Source organism: Mycteria americana, chromosome 2 (assembly GCF_035582795.1).
Source record: "Mycteria americana isolate JAX WOST 10 ecotype Jacksonville Zoo and Gardens chromosome 2, USCA_MyAme_1.0, whole genome shotgun sequence".
Classification (NCBI taxonomy): Eukaryota; Metazoa; Chordata; class Aves; order Ciconiiformes; family Ciconiidae; genus Mycteria; species Mycteria americana.
The window spans coordinates 19318651-19338287 of record NC_134366.1 but is presented as its reverse complement, the minus strand read 5'-3'; the positions used below and the strand labels follow the sequence as shown (position 1 = coordinate 19338287).

Sequence of the window (19637 nt, the reverse complement as noted above, 5' to 3'; positions counted from 1 at the left end):
ATGCAGTCAACATCACGCTCCAAGACTTGAATCTTTTAACTGAATATATTCTCCTTTTTATTCTAAGAATACTATTCTTCTTTTCCCCCTCCTATTTACAGGATGTCTGGAGTAACTGCTGTACCTCCATGTTACTGTTAAAATGGCAATCCTATATTAGAAATAGGGTGAAAGGAATAAACTAGTTCTTTTTGTTTAAACTGAAAGTATTATTAATGGCTGCAGAGGGAGCCATTGCAATGAAGAAAGATACTTTCTGTATTTTATTCTTTAAATTTTACAATTTTTTCCTTTAAGATGGTTTCAGAACTGTGCCACTTGAGAGGTGGACTGAAAAAACAAGCAAAAGAAATGTGGTTTTATATCACTTGGTTTAACTGATATTTCCAGATTAAACTGGGAAACTACATTATCATGGGTGACGTAAGACTGAAATAAGCATTTCATGTTTAATCCTTTAGAGCTCTCAGATTCTTTGTGCTGAATAACAGCTCAGCTTTTTGAAACTGAAACAGGAAAGTGAAGGTGTTGAAATGAGAATATATGAAGATGGAAGTGGGAATGCTCTTAGTCTTGTCCTCAGGGCTATAAGTAAATACCATTGTACTTTAGGTCTCTTAGCCAAATTATCCTATATCTAAGTTCACATGAAAATATTCCCTCTACCGTTTCTAAAAGAGGTACTCTTATGCAGGTAAGTATGTTCGATTCAACCAAATATTTCAAGTTCTCTTCCTTCGTAAAATGCAGAGGAAGATTTTTCTTTCTAGTACACACGGAATGAATATTCTATTCATTTCATTCTCTCTCTTTTCATTTCTCCTTATAATAGTAAAAATCTGAGAAAAGCTGAGTACCCCTCAGGAGACGGAAACCTCTATTAAATCACAGTAGGACAGTGGGCTAATTCTCTTCCAATTTCCCCAAGGCAGCTAGGGCTATTGTATGTTTTGTGTGTAGTTTTTTGGCTTTTGGCTCTTTAGTTTTTTCGTGTTTTTTTTTTTGCTTTATGATCTGTCCTTTTGTTTTTGCCAGATGCATTTTCTCTCTTCATCCCTTCTTATCTTCCATGCTCCCTTTCCTTCCTCTGCCACCTTCAGTGTCTCCGTTCTTAATCTCTCCTTGGATCTCTCTTTTTATTGGCTGTATTCTGTGTTGTGCTTAGGGGAAAATTAACTTAAAGTGAGTTCCTCCTTTTTTGAAAGAGGAAAATTTCTGCTGGTTTTTGGCTACTCCAATAAAAAAAATCTCTAAAACCATTCCTTGTGAGAAGATTTATTCTTGTAATCTCAGTATGAAAGTTTAATGGTCCAATTCCTGAAGATACTGGTGACAGGCAAAGTTCTTTGAGACCAGTCAAGCTGGTCTCAAGACAAGAGGGTAATATGAGGAACTTGAGTTGGATTTACCATTGGAGAGACCTGTATAAGAAACAAGTGAGCAAAGTCCTGTTAGGGGCAGATGCCTTTGGTGGTGAACAAAATGAGGAGTGTCATTCATTGGGAATACAAAGCATCCCTTTCATCTGCTGTGGTCACTTCTATTTGGCAGTGGTAAGACAGGTTTTCGACACTGAGTAGGTGCTCTTCATTGATATGAAATCCATTCATATGGATAGTGGAGTTCATAGGTAGCCTTCCTCTAGAATTGATTTTTCATTTCTGTTTCTTTTTGGGTGGCTGTAAATAGCAAATTGTATTAAAAATGTTTTAAATCTGGAAACAAGTATGTTAACATTTTTTTGAGATCTAAACCATGGGGGGAAAATGACTGCAGCTATTCTGCCTTTACCTGTGCAGTCTGATAGTGTCCCTCAATGAGCAATTCCAGTGCATAGGTGGAAGGGGTTACCTGAGTCATCCAGTGCCCACCATTGCTAGCATCCATGTTTGGCCTGAAGGGGCTCGCACAGCTCCTGGTGCATGTGTTGGCAAAACCTGTCCTCATCTCTCACCTCCAAATGGATTTTCCTCGCTGTTTCAGAAAGCCAAGGTCTGTAACGAAAGACTGACAAAAAGCCACAACTCTTATAGCTCAGTAGGAGAAGCCAGAGAGATCATGGATGTCACCAATTTCTATGGTAGTAGAAAATGAGAAAAATTCCCAGACGATTCTAGAAAGTGGGATGATAAATGAGTAAGATGTGGCTGCAGTCATACTTGTTTGTGCACAGAGGGGTAGAGAGGTAATTCCAGCTGCACCATCTCTAGCTGGGGATACCCTGGAGACTAGAGAAGTAACGTGTGACTTCCCAAGGCATCTGCATACCTACCCACTTGTGGATTGCACTGGCTTTACCTTGAAATGCTCCTTCCCCATTCTCCTGAGGGCTGTTCAGTCATACCTGGTGTGTTCATTAGTTGAAACTGATAAAGACCAAGTAAAAAAACAGATGACTGTTTTGTATTGAGTAAACAGAACCAAGCTTTGTAGCCCTGCAAATGGTACATTCATGTTCTGCTTGGCTTTTTTCTTGGCATTATTTCAAACTACATTTGAATAGCCAGAAAATGCTATGTGTGGGGTTTTTTAAATGGCTATCATTATTTATTTATTAACCGCTATGTATTTCTCGTTTGTGACACTAGGATATTGATGAAGAAATTGAAGCTGAGTACAACATTTTGAAAGCTCTCTCTGATCATCCCAATGTAGTCAAATTCTATGGCATGTACTATAAGAAAGATGTGAAAAATGGAGACCAGCTTTGGCTAGTTCTTGAGGTAAATAACTCAGAAAAATAAGAGTTTTCTTCCAGTTGGTATTCCTGTGTTGAGTATAAACTCAATGAATGAGATGCAAGTCAGTTGTTTGATGTTTTTCTTTAGAGTGGTTGCATGTGAAGCAATAAATGCTGTTGGTTTGTCTTTTCAATGTTCTGAATTAATGGTCTGCTCTGAGTTCAGCATTCTTATTTTCATATTATACTGATAGTGCTGTGCCTTCAGAATTATGATATAAATTCTAATAGGACTTCATAGGATTTGCTACCTAAAATCTTTCTTTGGTGAAAGGCTTGTCATGGGAATCTTCCTCCAGTAGCATTTCTTTAAATATGACTAAGATATGACATAACAGTTAAAGAAACCACTATCATGATTTTTTTTCTAAATGAAATGATAGAAATTAATGAATTGAATTGCTTTTTTTGTGCAAGTAAATGCACAAATAAATAAATAAGCCAATAAAAACAGGCTACTGCCCAAATACTGTTGAAAGCAGCAAGATTTCCTCAAATCGAGTCAGAGCAAGGTAAGGCCGGTAATTTGTGTGTTTCGGTCTTTAGTTTTGACTAATCTAGGAGCAAAGATCTTGATCGTTACTGTTTTCATATATTCACTCTTCTGCAAAAACTTCCTCCTCTTCCTGGAGGAGAATGAAGAAGAATGTCTCTGACAGGAATAGTGTGCCTTTCATAACAATCAAGGCTCTTGCTGATGTTTGATCAGTGTTTGATAAGGTTGGGATTGAAGAATTGGTTGTATGTTATGATTTGTCAGCTAAGTGAATACAAATCTCCTGCCAAATATCTCAATGATACAATGGTATCTAATCCTGGAAACAAGCTCTAAAAAATGCTTAAGTTTCAAAAGTTTTTCCAAATTCTTCTGACTTGCATTGGGAAGATGTTTTTAAGAATAGTTTGCATTGGAAATCATAATAAATGATTTGGTAGACTGACATCAAAAGATGTCAGCTCTTTGTGCAGTGAGCATCTTTGAAAATCTAGCTTCTGTCGTGTGTGCTGGGCATTTGAAACTCCATCTGTCAAACTTCTGGCCTGTAAAGGATGGATGCCTAACAGCCAGGATGGAGCAGACTGTGAGGAAACAGTCAAGTGTTTATATTTTAACTTTTATATTTCACATGGGTTTATTTTCTTAATGTAAAAAACACAAGCCTACATCTGGAGTGTAGGTTTTATATTTACTCTTTGCATGCCAAGCTGTACATGTGCAAGTGCTAGTAGGGAGTGTGTGGAACAGTCTTGGATGCTTTCTGTCACTGCACATGTAGATCCATGAATGCAGTGGATTTCAGCTGGTGTGTGTATGCGTAGATATGTGTAAGTAGAAAAATAAATTCCAGTGGTGACTTTGGTGAAGATTTCCTTTTAATAAAAGTATACGTGAAAGAAAACTGTCGTGGAACAGATTCCTTTGTTGAAGTGTCACCTTCCTTTCAGCTTCCCTTCAGGGCCATTGCAGTTTGTTTTTCACAGTAGCTATTTAGGTGTCCTACAGTTTATAAGAATGAAGATATCTTCATGATCTCCATTCTGTTTTGTTGCGGTTTTTTTTAATAATATATTTGTGTCTAAATTCATAAAGGTGGTGATTAGTCTTTACTTTAGCTTGCAGAGACCTCTCTTTCCACTGCTTGGGGTTTTGTTTTGGTGGGGGTTTTTTTTATTTATTTTGTCATAAAAGAGCTTTTTAACTTCAGAACTGTTGCTTCCCCTGAAGAGGGGAATCCAGTCTTGAAATTTAGATTTGCAGAGTTTGATACCAAGGAGGAGATCTTTCTCATCTCCTTCTCTCAAAAAAAGCTATCAACTAATCCCAGCAAATTCTGTGTGATCCTCTGAAATGAAGATAGAGCTTTGGAGTCAGCACCTAGCCTGTTGATATGTTCCCAAAGACTGGAAGGACAAACAGTGTAGACCACTGCAGTTTGCATAATCTGAAGCAGCTTCCATAAAGTAGAGAATCAAATGCAGACTATTGTGCACTGTAGTATTCTGGATTCCTGCAAAGCTTCAGCTGCCAGGAAGAGCTTTCAGGAGCAGTGGGGCATTGAAAGCAGAGCTTGTTGCTCTGCTCTGCTTTTGTGATCTGTGATGGGAACTGTGGGCAGGAGGTTTTGGAGGGAAAGTTTCTCAAATTCCACTAGCAATGGGTTGTGATAGATGGCAAAACTCAGCATTTAATAATGGGCTTAGAGCCACCACTGTAGTTTACCAACAAAGTTACTCTGTGGAGTGTTTGAATCCATATATGTAGATGTTATTAAATCATTTTTCCCTAGAGGAGAAAAATCCTCAGCTCTTTAAGACATGTCCCATGCAATGTATCAACAGCAAGCCAGTCTGGAAAGAAAGATTGTTGCCAGGTTTCTTTTCTCCTAATTCAGTCTTCAGCACTGGCTATATGAACTGTACCGTTCAATGCTTACACCTTTTTTTTAGCATATATAGTGTGATGATTTTTGACATAACCCATGCTTTTCAGTAGCTGTTTTGTATTGCACTTGATCATGTTTGGGGAAAAGAAGCTAATCAGGTTTGAACTAGGCTAAGGTAAGTGGCTGAGGCACAGCTTTGAGGCCAAAACTGACCTAAAAAGCTATCCTACAACATTGTAAAGGGTTCTTGAGAGATTTTAGTCCCAAATACCTGAATTATCATGAAGTTGTCAGACCTCATAAGTTACTACCCATTCTGAATACTGGAAAAGACCTTGGATGGGTTTATGAGATTATTGCAGTCTTGGTGTGAAATATTCCACCCCACCCTCCACCTCTGTTTTCCAAAATGAATCTATTCTTAAGTGATTTGGTACCTGTTAAACCTTTCAAATTCTTGGGCAAGATAGTTGGACATTCCATTTTTAACTAAAATCGACACTTTCATTTGCTGCTCACTCAGAGGCCTACGTCAACAGTGAGGCACTGGATGTTCACAATCCAGGTTGAAGGTGGTGTCCTCTGACTAGAAATCATTAAACCAGATTACTGTCAAGAAATATTTACCTACAACTGAATGGAATTTGGAGCTGACCTGTTGGTGTGGGTCATCTGACAGTTTTTATGTCTGTAGAAGCAAAAACCAGTCGCTTCAGAATGATGGACATGATCTGTTACAGAATAATCCTGGGTAAACATGACATTTCTTCCGAATCTCTTCACTTAATAATTGCCTAAGAGCATGTGCCTTCAGAGAAAATCTTTTTTCCAATTTGAAGTGAAATTCCTCATTTTCTACTGAACACTTGGATTTCATTTTCTTTGTTGTATTTCTGTGTCTCTGTGCTAATGTGCAGATTACCTAACTTATCTTGTAAAGCATTTTGAAGGTGCAGTGCTTTGAGCTGGAAGTATGCTTCTGAGAAAGTAGGAGCTATTGTTCATTAATTTTTTTCTGTTAAAATAAACAGATACTTTTTTGATATAATAAAGTATCAAGAGATATGTAGTCAATCTCATACTTCTATTTAACCTTTCAGTGTAGATCTAATCAGTTAAAAAATGTGCATAATGATTACTTGGAAAAATAAACAACCTTTTTGCATAACACACTTCTGCATGTGACGCTCTAATACAGTATTTGTAGAAGTGTAAAGTTACTATGTTGTGTTCTTAACACATAAGGTTCTAAATCTGAGACTAGTATAGCATATGAATTTTAACAAATAATTAAAAACTAGAGGAAAAATAATAATATGAAAGCTTTTAGCATCATTAGCATTTTTTGGTAATAAAGTAACCTAACTTTCTCAGTTCAGGATTTTTTAGGAATCCACCTACGGGAATGAATGTGAAACAGGAATACATCTGTACAGAATAACAGCACTCTTGCCTCTCGGTTCAGAAATGCCCTTCTCTCCATAGGCTGCACTCAGGCTAAACATCTGCCCCTGTGTGGATGCTGTTCTAATCACGTTTATAGTAAAGAATATTGCTGGAGGAAGGATCCTTGCCAGGTGTATTAAGCCTTGTCACATGTGACCAGAGATGCAGGCAGGAGAAATTGGCCTATTGAGTCTGTGTTGAAAAGAAACCACTTGAGTATTATACTTGGGATGAATCAGCTTAGCAGTTTCATGTCAGCAGACGTCAGCATGATGGCACAGCTAAGGCAGAGTGTGCTATAGCCCATTTCTTTCTGCTCTGCATGTTAGTTCAGAAGGGGATAGATCCAAGGTAGTTGGAAATCAGCTGATGGAAGATGGAGCAGATTGGTAAATCATATCAGGCCCTACAGGTGAGCATGTAGGCCAAGGGCAGGTGGGGAGAACAAGTGGCACAGCCCTTGCCTGAGATCTGGTGCAAAGAACAACCTAGTCAAGACTGAGTGAAGGCTGAAAATGCCACAGCAAGGTAAATGGTAGGTCTTACACAGCTTTTACTTGCTATTGTAAGCCAGAGGCCAAGAATCATAATGCAAGATATTTCTTTAGTTCATTTCATACACAGATCAGGTAGAACTTTAAGAAGCGTCTCAGTCCATTTTCAAAAGACACATAGTTATGCATGCCATATTTGAGATGGATTTGAGTTTGTTAGTCACATAAGCATATTTTATCATTCTCAATATATTTTTATGCTTAGGAAATAGAGGGAACAACTATTATTTTTACAGTAAAAAAAAAAAAGACTTTGTTTTCATGAGTTAAAACTTAGCTTGATAGGGAAAAAAAGTTTGGATGGAACAACTTCCCACCTAAAAATACAGTTTTGTAATATCAACGTCTCCATTTCTGGAGAGGTGAAGGGAATCTCCAGGAAGTTATAGAAATAAATCCCTTTGTGCTGAATGTCAAGAAGAATGTCAAAGCAGTCTTTTTAGGTGTTTTGGTTCTCCTAGCGTGTCCATGAACACTTCAAGAACATTTGCAGTGCCCTGCTGAGTTAGACCAATGGCCCATGTAGCACAGCATTCTCTCTCCTGTAGTGGCACTACAAGATGCTATTTAGGAAGAGTCTGTCCAATTTTTGCAGTCCCATTTCCCTCATGCTCTCCAGCAACCATGATTGTTGTATTAAGGATGTCTCAGGCTATTCTGTTTAGTATCCATTTATGGACACAGTAAACCTGATGATGATACTGTCATGCTATACAGTCTCCTCTTAGAGCATGCAGTTTTAATTTTTGTGTCATTATATACTTATTACTACATATAATATTCCACACACTAGGATATAATGTTTTCAACATTATGAAAACATTTCCAAATCAAAATATTTTTCAATGTGTGCTAAGAAATTTAGAATCCTGTTCGTTTGAAAAGGAGGAATATGTTACCATTTGCAGTGGACTGCAAGCTCTGTTTTCTGACCAGGTACTTAAAAAGTACCTTCACAACCAGTATTTGAGTAGCTAGTGCAATCTGTACAGGTACTGGTCATGCACAGTGCAGACTGAAATGTACCTGATTCATCTTTGTTCTCATGTAGAACCTTTTCTTGCTCTAGTGTAATCTTCATTAGAGAAATCATGTGAAAGTGTATTGTGCTTGGAACCTGCTTCTCTAAAGAAGTGGCACGTTAGCCTTTTCCATTCCCTCAACCTTATAGCGTGGGAAAATAAATGCATTAAATAAATCGGTACCTTGTATCATTCTACATTGTTGCAGGCAAAGTGGTATGCTTTGAGTTCAATCTTCTGGATGTTTCTTGATGTTAATTGAACCTGCTAACCAGACACTGGTAACTCAAAAGAATTACAGAAAGATTATCATGAAGGATTATTGTGATCCAGTTGGCAGCTACGTCTGCTAATTTAAAATTTGCCGGAAGTGATTCATATTTGTTACTTAACTTTGATCTTCTAAATTTAACATCAAGAGGAAAAATTTTAAATGTACAAATATCTAGGTTATCTTTTTAAATCCTTGGGACACTTCTATTTGTGTTGCTTTTTTCAGAAAGAACAAAACCACTAAACTGAGTAAATAGAAGCTCTCAGGCATTTGAATTAAACTAGAACACAGAAAATTGTAGTGCTTCAGTTCACCTGGTCCTCTTTTTGCAAGCATAGACAAAGTACAAACCCATGGTGTGGATTCCATTTAATCTGAGTGAGGACACTGTAGCTCCGTATGGAAAAAAGGAATAAAGTGCCAGTATACTAAGCTGCCAACCTGCTGTACCAGGGTAATGTTAGTCCATTGCTACTAGATTACTTCTAGTGGCTTGCCTGGCCTGGGAAAGCTTGCACATCTAGCCAAAATGCTTGTAACAGGATAAGAACTGTGAGAGAGCCTATCTGACAGAGACTGTTGCTGTGTGATAAGCACAGGGTAGCAAATCAATGTAGTTCCTACTCAATTACTAATTATAAGGGCAGTTGCAATTGTCTGGTGAGTCACTTACATATACTGAGTATATAACAAGCTGAGATCCCCTGATATAAGTCTTTTCTGGTCTTGTGCAGATCCTTTAGAAGAATCGCCATTCTTGAATTTGCCCAGAGATGGAGAGCCCAGCACAATGCGTAGAGTACGAATTACTCACTCCGTTCCAATTCTAAAAGCGAGCCTTCGTAGCAGGGAGCTTACAACAAAGCTTTAAGCCAAATAGAACAAATGGGTTTGGAAATGGTGAACCAAGGGGATAACAGAAGTCAGTTGTGATCTCAAGCAGCTGCAAGCATTTATCAGCATTGCAGCACAGGAGAGTTATTAAGGAGGGTTTGAAGGAGGATAGCAGTGTGGTTTTCTGTTTGTTTTGGCTGCTTCTTCAAAGCAGAGAGGAAAACATGTTATGCCTACAGTTAGCCAGTGATGGATGCCAGCACTGTGAATTGATCAAGGACAGGAGTAGATCTGTTGCTGCCAAAGGAAAGGTATTAGGACTGGAATGGGTCCTGACAGTAAAAGCAGCTAGCTCATATCTGATGCGATTGAGAAGGGGCAGCCAGCGTGAGGGTTCAAGGGAAGAGTGGCATGGCCAGAGGTGGCCACTTAGGGATAAGAACTCACCGAGGCCAAGAGAAGGTGTTGCAGCAGCTCCTGGGTAAAATGAAGAATGCTGAACGATGCATCTGCAGTGCTGCATCTGGCCTGGAGTGAGTCTGCGGTGCTGTTGCACTGTTGTATCTCGTGTTTGGAGAGAGAAGTTTAGCAAAAATCAGATGCTTCCAGAAGTTTGCAAATGCTAACTGTGGTCACAGAGAGAGCCCTAGAATTCATGAAATATGTATAAATTTTCTTCTCAGATTCATAAATGAACAGTGACAGCACAATTTGCATATATGTCAGATACAGAAAAATGAGTATAATTAATGCCCAAATCTTCTGTGGCTAATAGTTTTGGATCCTTCACTGACCTACACTATACATGGAAGAGTTTCTGATCATGTTCCTTTTTCAACATCGCATGTAATTCTAATATATGGTGTAATTCACTGAAGTGCATCCTTTTTGTTTCTTTTTTTTTTTTTAAATAAGAAGAAATCCTCTGCTCTGTTATATAATGTCCTATCTGTGAAATATAGTGATGCATCTAAAGAAGGATCAGTCTCAGCAAGTCCAGTTGCATTGGGGAAGGGAGATTTTTTTTTTCAGCTGGGGAGTTGAGATACTAACAGTGTAATTCTAGGTTGCAGTGTGGCTTGCTACAAAAGAGGAACAACCACTGTCCAAAGCAAGATCTAGGTATTGGTATTTTTAAAAAATTGGGGCTAAAATAGCCAGAAGCATACTATGAACTTCTAGGATCAGGACAACCTTAACAATGTGTTATGAAATTCAGATCCCTTTCCTACCTCCACACACACAAAGAAAGGCAGAGATCTATCATCCAAATATATCCGCTGCTGTTGTGTGGCTTAACATGGGTGAGGCTTCAGCTGTTTGAGAGCTGGGAGACTGTGTGATGTGAAACATGAAAAGAGACGAGAAACTGTAACCACCCTCCCCCCCCAAAAAAAATACCCACAAGCAACCGAGAGAGATTCTTCAACTTTTACACTCGTCTCAAGTTTTGCAGTAGGTGACAATATATTTACTTCCAACTCATTCATTTTTATTTTATGAGCTCTGTAGGGGGACTGATAAGTTCTGTGTGCTAGGTAAATAGATCAATATTTTTAAAAGTCGGTTTACCTAGATAATCTTCCTTGCCCAGGGATGCAATGCCTTTACCTCAGTCCCATGTCCCATTCTAAAAGGGCAAGGAGTCCTGCAGGGCAGGGAGTCCTGCAACATGTATGGGGCAGTGCGAATGTGCTGTCACCCCCCCATGGGCAACGCAACAAGACTCTTCACAAGACACCGCTCCTTTTCTGCATCCAGGCATAGACTACTGCTTCAGGGTGCTGTTTGTGCCAAAGCAGGCTGAGCGTGGAAGAGAACACCTCAGAGCAAGGTGGGTAGCTCAGGCTGAGCGTGGAAGAGAACAGCTCAGAGCAAGGTGGGTAGCTCTGTCCTTGTCTCTTCCTGAGCTTTCCAGCGCCAGGTAGGAGTCCCGATGGCTGGCAGTAAGCATTTGTCTCTCCATTAGCTTGATCTCTTTCCTTTCTCAGCTAATGGCGTTGTCACTCTTCATGGCACCTCTCAGTGCATGAAGAGGGAGAGAGGAGCTGCTGTCAGTGTTGCAAAGCAGCTAATGCTTGTTCTTGATGTGGAAAGACGTTTGGCTGAAAAAATCTGCAGCCTCAGAGCCTGGAGCCTGCAGGAAGACTCAGAGCCTGGGGAGACACTGATCATGCGATCTCCTTTTGGGCCATTGCATGGTGGGAGTGACTTACACTAGTGTATCTAAAGTTTAGCAGGCAATTTCATGTCATTGAAGCTGTTGGGACTTCAATTGTTGAACTCCATTCAAATGAAGATTTTTGTCTTAAAAAAATAATACAATTGTAAGGAATGGGTAGGAGTGTGGAAACTGGAGTTGTTCTTATTGCTGTGATAGTTTTGGCAAGAGTGAGAAAATCTGAATTCAGTGACATGCATTTTTCTGTGAGGCCTCTCTGAGTAACAGGCGCTGGCTGGAGTGCGTCCCGCAGGAGTCTGTGGGAACGCCTAGAGCAGGACCCAACGGTCTCATTTCGGCTGTCAAAGAGATGAGTCTACCTGAGATAAACTAGAGACATCGCTATATCGGTTACTTCTCTTTCACATGAAATAGGGTACCTTCTGGTTTTACAGGTGAGTAATTTATTTAGGATTTTCCTTTGGCATGTTTACAGTATGCTTTTGTTAGATACAGCAGTTACTATATGTAGATATGTTTCCACCTAAGGGAATAAAGGCAAGTTTGTGGAGTTTAAAAAAAGCTTTGGATGAAAGTTGTTCTGTATAGCGGAATATATAATAAGAGTTATAATAACAAAGCAGATATGCACCTTTTTTGATATGGGAGATTTACTATAAAACAATAATCTTTCAGGAAATTAGCATAGTGGAAAATAACGAGTCCATTTGGGGTTTATGAGGGGTTGGGTGGGGGGAAGGGAGTTGTCATTTGTCTAAATATTATCAGGTATTTCCAAATGACATATATAGAAGAAAAATTATACAATTGAAAATTGCTTTTTTGTATTTCTCAACATGGGTAATTTGTCAGTAGTGTCTTTGGTTATAATTGCTCCATTCAGACCAACATTGAATATTTTGATCCATTACATATCTGAATCAGCCTTGATTTCTCCATTTCTAATGTGTCCCTCTCTGCTTCCCAATTATAGCAATTTTTCACTCTTTAATTATATCCTATTTTCTCAAGATCAAAGATGTGTGGCTACAACTATCATTTGATGCTTCGGGGTTTTAGTAAATACTTGTAATTTCTCTGTGTAATGCGTATTTCATATTACATTGTAGTTTGCACAGTTTGCATCTTTTAAACAACTGGTGACATATGTTATGGCCCACCTTGCTGGAGAACGCTGCACATACAAAAAGCTGGTTCTGAGTAACCTCTAACAATTTTTGCCACCATGGAGTAAAGCAAAAGCCCGGAAAAAAACCCTTGAGTTTTACCATTCCACTATGTAATTAAATAGCATGCGAATACTATGCTTCTCACATTCTAATATTTTACATCACTTTGCTTCCTGTACATTTTATTTTTTATCACATCTTTACTAAAGATGTGAGGTCATTTAAAAAAAAATACAAACACCAAAACCCACATTTGCATAGCTTTTGGTTAAATCCCAGATTACCAAACCTCCTTTAGCTTGAGTGGGGGGTGGCATCAATTATCATAAGAATGCTTGGGCTAAGGCTTGTCTCTTTTTCCTTCAGACACCTGAGGGTTAAACACATAAATTCAAGTGTGATAGACAATATAATTTTGCTGTGTTTGTTCTCAGTTTACATGTTGGGTCCCTTTATAAAGGGAGTGACTGGAGCAAATGGACTTGTCTGTAGGGAGAGAGGTCTCCTCGTCCTTGTGCTTTGTCGGGCAGAGAGGGATGGAGACTGCAGACTGTGGGAGAACAGTACTATAGCAGGGAACAAGGAGCAGGGACATGCAGAAAGCAGACAGTCAGGTGTCAGTGGTGACAAAAAGAAAAGTTTCCTGTGCTCCAGAAAGGATGTCAGCATTTGTTGCAGTTCAGAAAGCTGCTGACTTTGCTGAAACCAAACCCTGGAAGCAAGGAACTGCCTTGCACAGACACAGTGAGCAGGGAGAGATTGGTTTACAGAGCACTTTAATTTCAATTCTGTCTGATCTAGTCTCTCATTCCAGTAGTTTATTTAAAGAAGAAAAAAAAAAAAAAAGTGTCTTTTGAGTTTAGCATCCTTTTGGTTCTTACAAAATTCTCTTTAAGAATGTCTTGGAATGTCCAGGATGTTCTTGCTGTGTTAGTGTCCCGTGAGAGTCACAGAGTCGCCGTAGCTCCTTTTGTAGTCACCAGAGAGAGGCAGGCAGCTCCTGGAGCGGTGAAGCTGACCTGTCCTGCACACTTCTGCGAGGAGAGGAATTGCCTTTTGGCTGAGGGTGTTTCAGCCTCACTCCTTTTGTGAAAGGAGCCTTTAGACAAGCCCCATTGTTTGGATCTGTGCTTCCCCAGCCATGCTTTCAAACTCAATAGGGAAGATTTCTATTGCAGTAGTTTAAATTACAGGGAATTATACTAAATTATTGTCTTCATGTAGGAACACAGACATAAAATGAATTATGTGTAGCGTGGACATGGTAGTACTTGGAACTACTGTCTGAACCCCGAATCATATAGAAATGATGCTACAAAAGAGGAAGGTGCTTTGAAACATTTAGTTAATTGGTGAAGAGTGAACAAAAGCAACATGGTGCTGAGCAGGCAATAAAAGCTGTGAAGTGCTTGCTGTTACCACAGGCTGCCCTATTTGCTTATGAGATTCTGTGTGTTTTCCAGAGCCTCGGCTAAGTTTACAGCAGTCAGTAGAAATACTTCTGTTGACATTGTTGATCCCAGACTTAGGCCCTGCTTTTTCTCCCTAGCCAAGTGAATGGTTTTGCACTTTAAATGTTATTTTTACCATGGCTCTTGTGTATAATAAAATGATGAATTGCACTAAGATTTCTGTATCAAAATGTTCTGTCTTGGTAAGCTGCCTCTTGCATTTGCTCAGGAAGTCCTGGCCTGTTTACTGACCAGTGCCTTTCAGTTTTGTAGTTAGGTTAGCTCTGATTTTGCAAAATGATCCTTCCATATATTGATTCTTTTAAAAATTATGGCTGTATTATGCTGTTGCAAGGCTGTGAAGCTATAATTTAAGCTCCTTCAAAATTTCTGTTTTAAATATATTATCTGGTGATTTAGATCTCAGTTGCTTTACACAGCACTATTCCAAATCATAGCTTAACACCGCTTCAGCTGTATACTCTTTTGGGGAGGAGATGTGGACAGGTGATGCATTAATTTCTTCATTAGCAACTTCATGGGCATGTAAATGCATTATATCATAACATAAAGAATGTGAATTATGGGATGGTGCAATATGAAGTTTGCATCAGGAAGCTAGCAGGGGAATTCAGCTGGGCTGTGCCCAGTAAACCTTTTGTACAGCTCTATCACCTACTTGCTTTTTTTAATTCTGTTAGTGACAAAACAATATTACAAATGTTTTAGAACAGAAAAAGTCCTCCTTTGAGGGGATTACTCTTCTTCCTGTGTACGTAAAGCCTGGTGGCTTCATTGAAATATGCAATATTGGCATAGATGTGGCTTTTCCATTTTGGCCACAGTGTGAGGTAGAGATACCTATATCCTGACTGAGAAAGATAAGAGGCTGTGAAGGCCAGCATTGCATAAGATAGAATAGGCAAACTTTTCCTCTGGCAGGCTGTCTTGTCAGTGCATGCACGTGACAAAGAAAATAAGAAGTTAAAAGCCAAACTGAAAGTGAAGAAATCAGAAGCAACAAACACACACCCGTGAGGCTGTGACTAACACAGCCCTGGAGGTGCTAGATGATGTAAAAGAGCAAAATTATAAATACCACATGGTTTGTGATCACTGAAGCTAAATAACTCAGGAAAGATGTGTGTTTCAGTGATACGTTTCATCACACTAAATTGAAAGCAATCAACTTTACCTAGAAGCATGGAGCATTGCTATAGTTTCTATTGGCTATGGGTTATCTTGTACTGCTGTTAGGAAAAATAGGAGCTACAGTGCACATCTTTCTTCCATTTGAGGTGAAATTAAAACTACGCTGCACAGACAGGAGCTGCATATTGAACCAGTTGGCCCGTTGAAGAAACTGATTTAGTTCCCTGTATGTCTTCACAAGGACCTTCAAGTATTTGTGGTAGGTGTTAGGTGCTGTCAGTGGAATGTGCTCTTTGGCGGTAATAGTTGTGAAGACATGTCACACCGCAGGCAGAGAATAGGAGTTAATCTGGTCACAGCTGACCCTGTGTGACAGCCAGGATTGTGAGACGGACAGACCATCGAGTTCTGTCTTGGAGACAGAAGGCAAAGAAAATGACTCTGGAAATGGCTGTATCAGGTTGATTCTGTTCTAATAGAGAAGATCTCTTTTGAAAAGTTGAAGATGGAAGGAAATTTCAGTTAAAAAGACCCCAAAATAATTGTATTCACTTTCCTGAGGAAAGGAAGGACAGTGGAGCAGCAGGGTAAGGATAATGGGCTTTAGGAGAGTGTGCTTCACCCAGCGTGGGGAACTGGTAGGTACCTGTGCTTAGGCAAAACAGTGTAAAAATGAAGGAAAGCAGGATAGCTGGCAGTTCTTGAAAGACATTAAACACACAATAACAAATTAGCTGATGGAGAGAAAAAGATAAAAGCACAGTAAGAGACGAGTAAGAATGCATCAGGGTTTGCTTCTTTTAATATTTCAGAATACCTTCAAACAGGAGAAACAAAAATACACACCTAAGGTACAGACATTTAAGGGTAAGCTCAGAGAGGCTAATGTGGAGAGTGGTAAAGACAAGATTACGTTACTAAGACAAGAGAGAAATGAGATACAAGAATGTTTAATATATGTCTTTATAAAGTGAGGAAAAATAATGACCTAGGGAAATACAGACCAGTCTGTTTAACTTTGATACCCACAATGATTCCAGAACAAATTAGCAGAAACCACTGTAGAAATACCCAGAACCCAGTAACATGATAAGTGGTCAACTTGGATTGGGCCAGAACAAATCATGTTAATAAAATCTCTTCTTTTAACAGCATAACTGGTGTAGCAAGGGGAAAGCAATAGATGAGATGTGTCTTTTGTAAGGATTTGATATGGACCCATGTGACATTTATGTGAGGAAAATGTGGAAATACAGAAACTTCACATAAACAATGAAGCAGATAGATAACCTCTTTTTCATAAAACTGGACTCAGTAGTTCACTTTTGGGCTGGAAGAATCTCAAGTGGACATCTGCTTTTGGTCTGTTTCTGTTCATTAATAACTTGGGTGATGAAACAAAGTCCACATAAAAAGTTGGGAGTGGACACCAAGTTTAATTACAGGCACGTTGGAGAATAGCATCAGATTCACAGTTGCGAGTATCAGAGGAATTTTTTTGAATCACAGGAGAAAAAATCAGTAGACACATGCAAAGTACTGCTATCCATAGGAAGAAGAAATGGGACATACCTGTCTAGGCAATGGGACTGCAGAAAGGGATTCTCTGCAAAGTGGAGATTGTTCTGTTCTGTTCATTTTTTCCCAGCTAAGACAAGACTTCCAAAGGAATTCTGTATGCAGTTTGGGGCAAAACGCGTTGCAGACATCAGTGGCAAATTGCAGGCAGTCTAAATTTAGAAAACACGGATGATTTCAAAAGGTTACAGCAACTAACTTTGTACAGCCTAAAAAGAGAAAAATGACATACCGTGACAGTAGTCTGACAGAGATGGTGTTAAATAGAGAATAATGATAATTTATTATCAAAGATTACTGGAGGGAAGGGCAAAAATAAAGCAGTTTTATTGGAAGCAAAAAAGATTCAGATTGGATAGCGGGAAAAATGTTCTAACTATCGGGCTAGGGAAACACAGAAACAGGCTACTTAGAAAGATTGGAGTCTCCCTCAGTGGGAGATTTTTAGGAGCAGGTTAGACAAATACCTGTCAAGGACCACCTGAAAGTACCAGATGCCTACACAGTGCAAATGCAGTGGACTAAATTATTTCTTGAGGTCTCTTTTACTCCTATGTTTCTGTAGTTTCATGACAACAAAACAGCAACAAATAAGAAACTTTTGTTCTTACAGCAGTCAGTACTAAAAGGAAGGTAGAGTCAGCTCAGAGGCTGGCAGTGCTGCTGTACTGCATGCTCAGTGGAATAGGTCGGATTATTGATCTATTCTAAGAACAGAAAAAAATAGAGATTAGTGCCTGAGATGCTTTTAGCATTCTTATGTGTGATAACATTAAAGCAAGGTTGGACAATGTGACTTTTTCATGACTATAATTTGTGCATGCCATAAGTTGTGCATATGGGATGTGCTACCCAGTCATTTATGTCTGTGCAGCCTGTAAAGACAGGGAAGGCAGTAATTGTAGTTGCCCTGCTATTCGCATCAAAGCTACTGAAATAAGATGAAAGCACCTTGACAACTGCAGCATGCAAGCAAATGTTACCTGACAGCTTAGTACAGATGCATAAATCAGGAGCAGTTGGATGATTAAAGGCTGTAATGGCCCTAACAAAAGTGCAACTGATAGTTTTCTTAAAAGCGAAGCTGATACTGAATCCTTATTCAATGGGCATCAGAATCGAGAAGAGCTGAACAGAGAGAAATGTATCAGCTGGGTCAGATGAAGAGTGAGTCAGACCTATGAAGAACACCTCCATGACTGTGATGTGATGGCAATTTTAACTGACATTTCATATGTTAGGATCATGCTATTTCATAAATCTGTTGCTGAAGGTAGCTTTGCGTACTAATAGCTCAACTACAGTAGCACAGGGTTGTGGCAGATGGGTGGCTGGAGGACTGTATGTCATCCCAGTATGAGTCTTTGCCTTTTGAGTGCCAGAAAATCATAAGGGAAGAGCCCCTCGCTACCACTGTAGGAGAGTCATAAGCACCTCTTCTGATACACCTATGTATGGCCATCAGAGCTACAGCCCTTTCAGGCAGGTTTTCGCATGGATCAAGCCTTCTATCAAATTACTCATTCCCTTGGTCTGAGTATGCAAGATTTCCTTAGTCCCTTCCCCTTGTTTCTGCTGTCTAAATATCCAAACTAGGGAGTGAATATTTTAAAATCCAAATATTATGAATCATAGAAAATTATAGCTTGGAAGGGACCTTTGGAGGTTATTGGGTCCAGCCCCCTGCTCAAAGATGATTAACCTCAGTGTTACAGGTTTGCACAGAGTCTTTTCCATTCAAGTTTTGAGTATCTCCAAGGATGGAGATAACACAGACTTTCTGGGTAATCTGTTCCAGTGCTTAACTACTTTTGGTGGGAAATTTTTTCCTTTATGTCCGGTAGGAATCTACTATCTTGCAGTTGGGGATTGTTGCCTCTTATCCTTTGCTGTGTGCCTCTGGGAAGTGTCTCTCTCTCTCTTCTCCACCCCCTTTTTAGGTAGCCCAAAGGGTTCCGTTTACACCCTTTTTAGTTGCTTGTGTTTGCAGGTAATATTTGCATTCTACCAGTGCAGGCAGTGAAAAAACTGCTGGTAGAGAAAATACCTGTAAATCACAAGGGAACAACAGAAGAAGTGACTAACATTAAATTGATGAAAATTGCTCATGTACAAAGTTATCAAGATGACATTTCTAAATAACATCCTTGTGGGAGGATCTTTTATATCTTCCCTTACTGTGTCTCACAGGCTGGTCGTTTATAAGAGCCTCTCTCTTTAAATTAAGTTTATTCAAAGCTTAAAAGAGGATTTCTATCCTTCCTTGGGAAAATGCAGCATTTGGAGACTTCCTAAAAACAGTTCGGAGTGAAGGGCTTTGGTTTTGCTTGTATTTCACATACCAGATTATGTGGTATCTGAGAACCAAACTGAGAAAGTCCATTCAGTTTACATCTTCTACTACTTGTGCTGCCAAACCTGAGCTAACAGATGCCACCACCACTTCTCCCATACCTAATTTTCCTCCTGGGATTACTGGTTGCTTAAAATGGGTATTATAGAAGTGATACAAACCACAAGAAATGTGTCTGTGCGTGCAAGAGAGAATGTGTGCATGTGTGTGGTTTTGGGAGTGTGGGAGAGAGAAATAGAATTATTACTCTCTCCTCCCAGAAGAGCCCATGTCTCGTGACAGGTTGAAGGTCGTTTGCGTTTGGTGAGTTACTTTGACCTTTAGGGTAGGAAGCAGCCCTGTGGCACAGCTTGGACAGACACGTGGCTTCTACTGTACGTCTGGGCCCCGAGTTCTCCATGCGTTTCTTCTTTTCTGCTTATAGTGCCCTTCATCAAGGTATTCTGAGGAGATTTTACCAAACGATGTGGAGTCACGACACAGACTGATTAGCTATTT

General features: G+C 39.5%; 1 protein-coding gene across 2 annotated transcripts in view; it reads left to right on the top strand.

Annotated features, from left to right (window-relative positions):
* Window positions 1-19637, top strand: part of MYO3A (myosin IIIA) — a 117581-nt gene that overhangs the window by 1838 nt on the left and 96106 nt on the right. For both annotated transcript variants that reach the window (XM_075495516.1, XM_075495515.1), the window contains exon 2: window positions 2589-2723. In XM_075495516.1, coding sequence (XP_075351631.1) covers window positions 2589-2723 — 135 coding nt within the window. The remainder of the gene's footprint in view (window positions 1-2588; window positions 2724-19637) is intronic.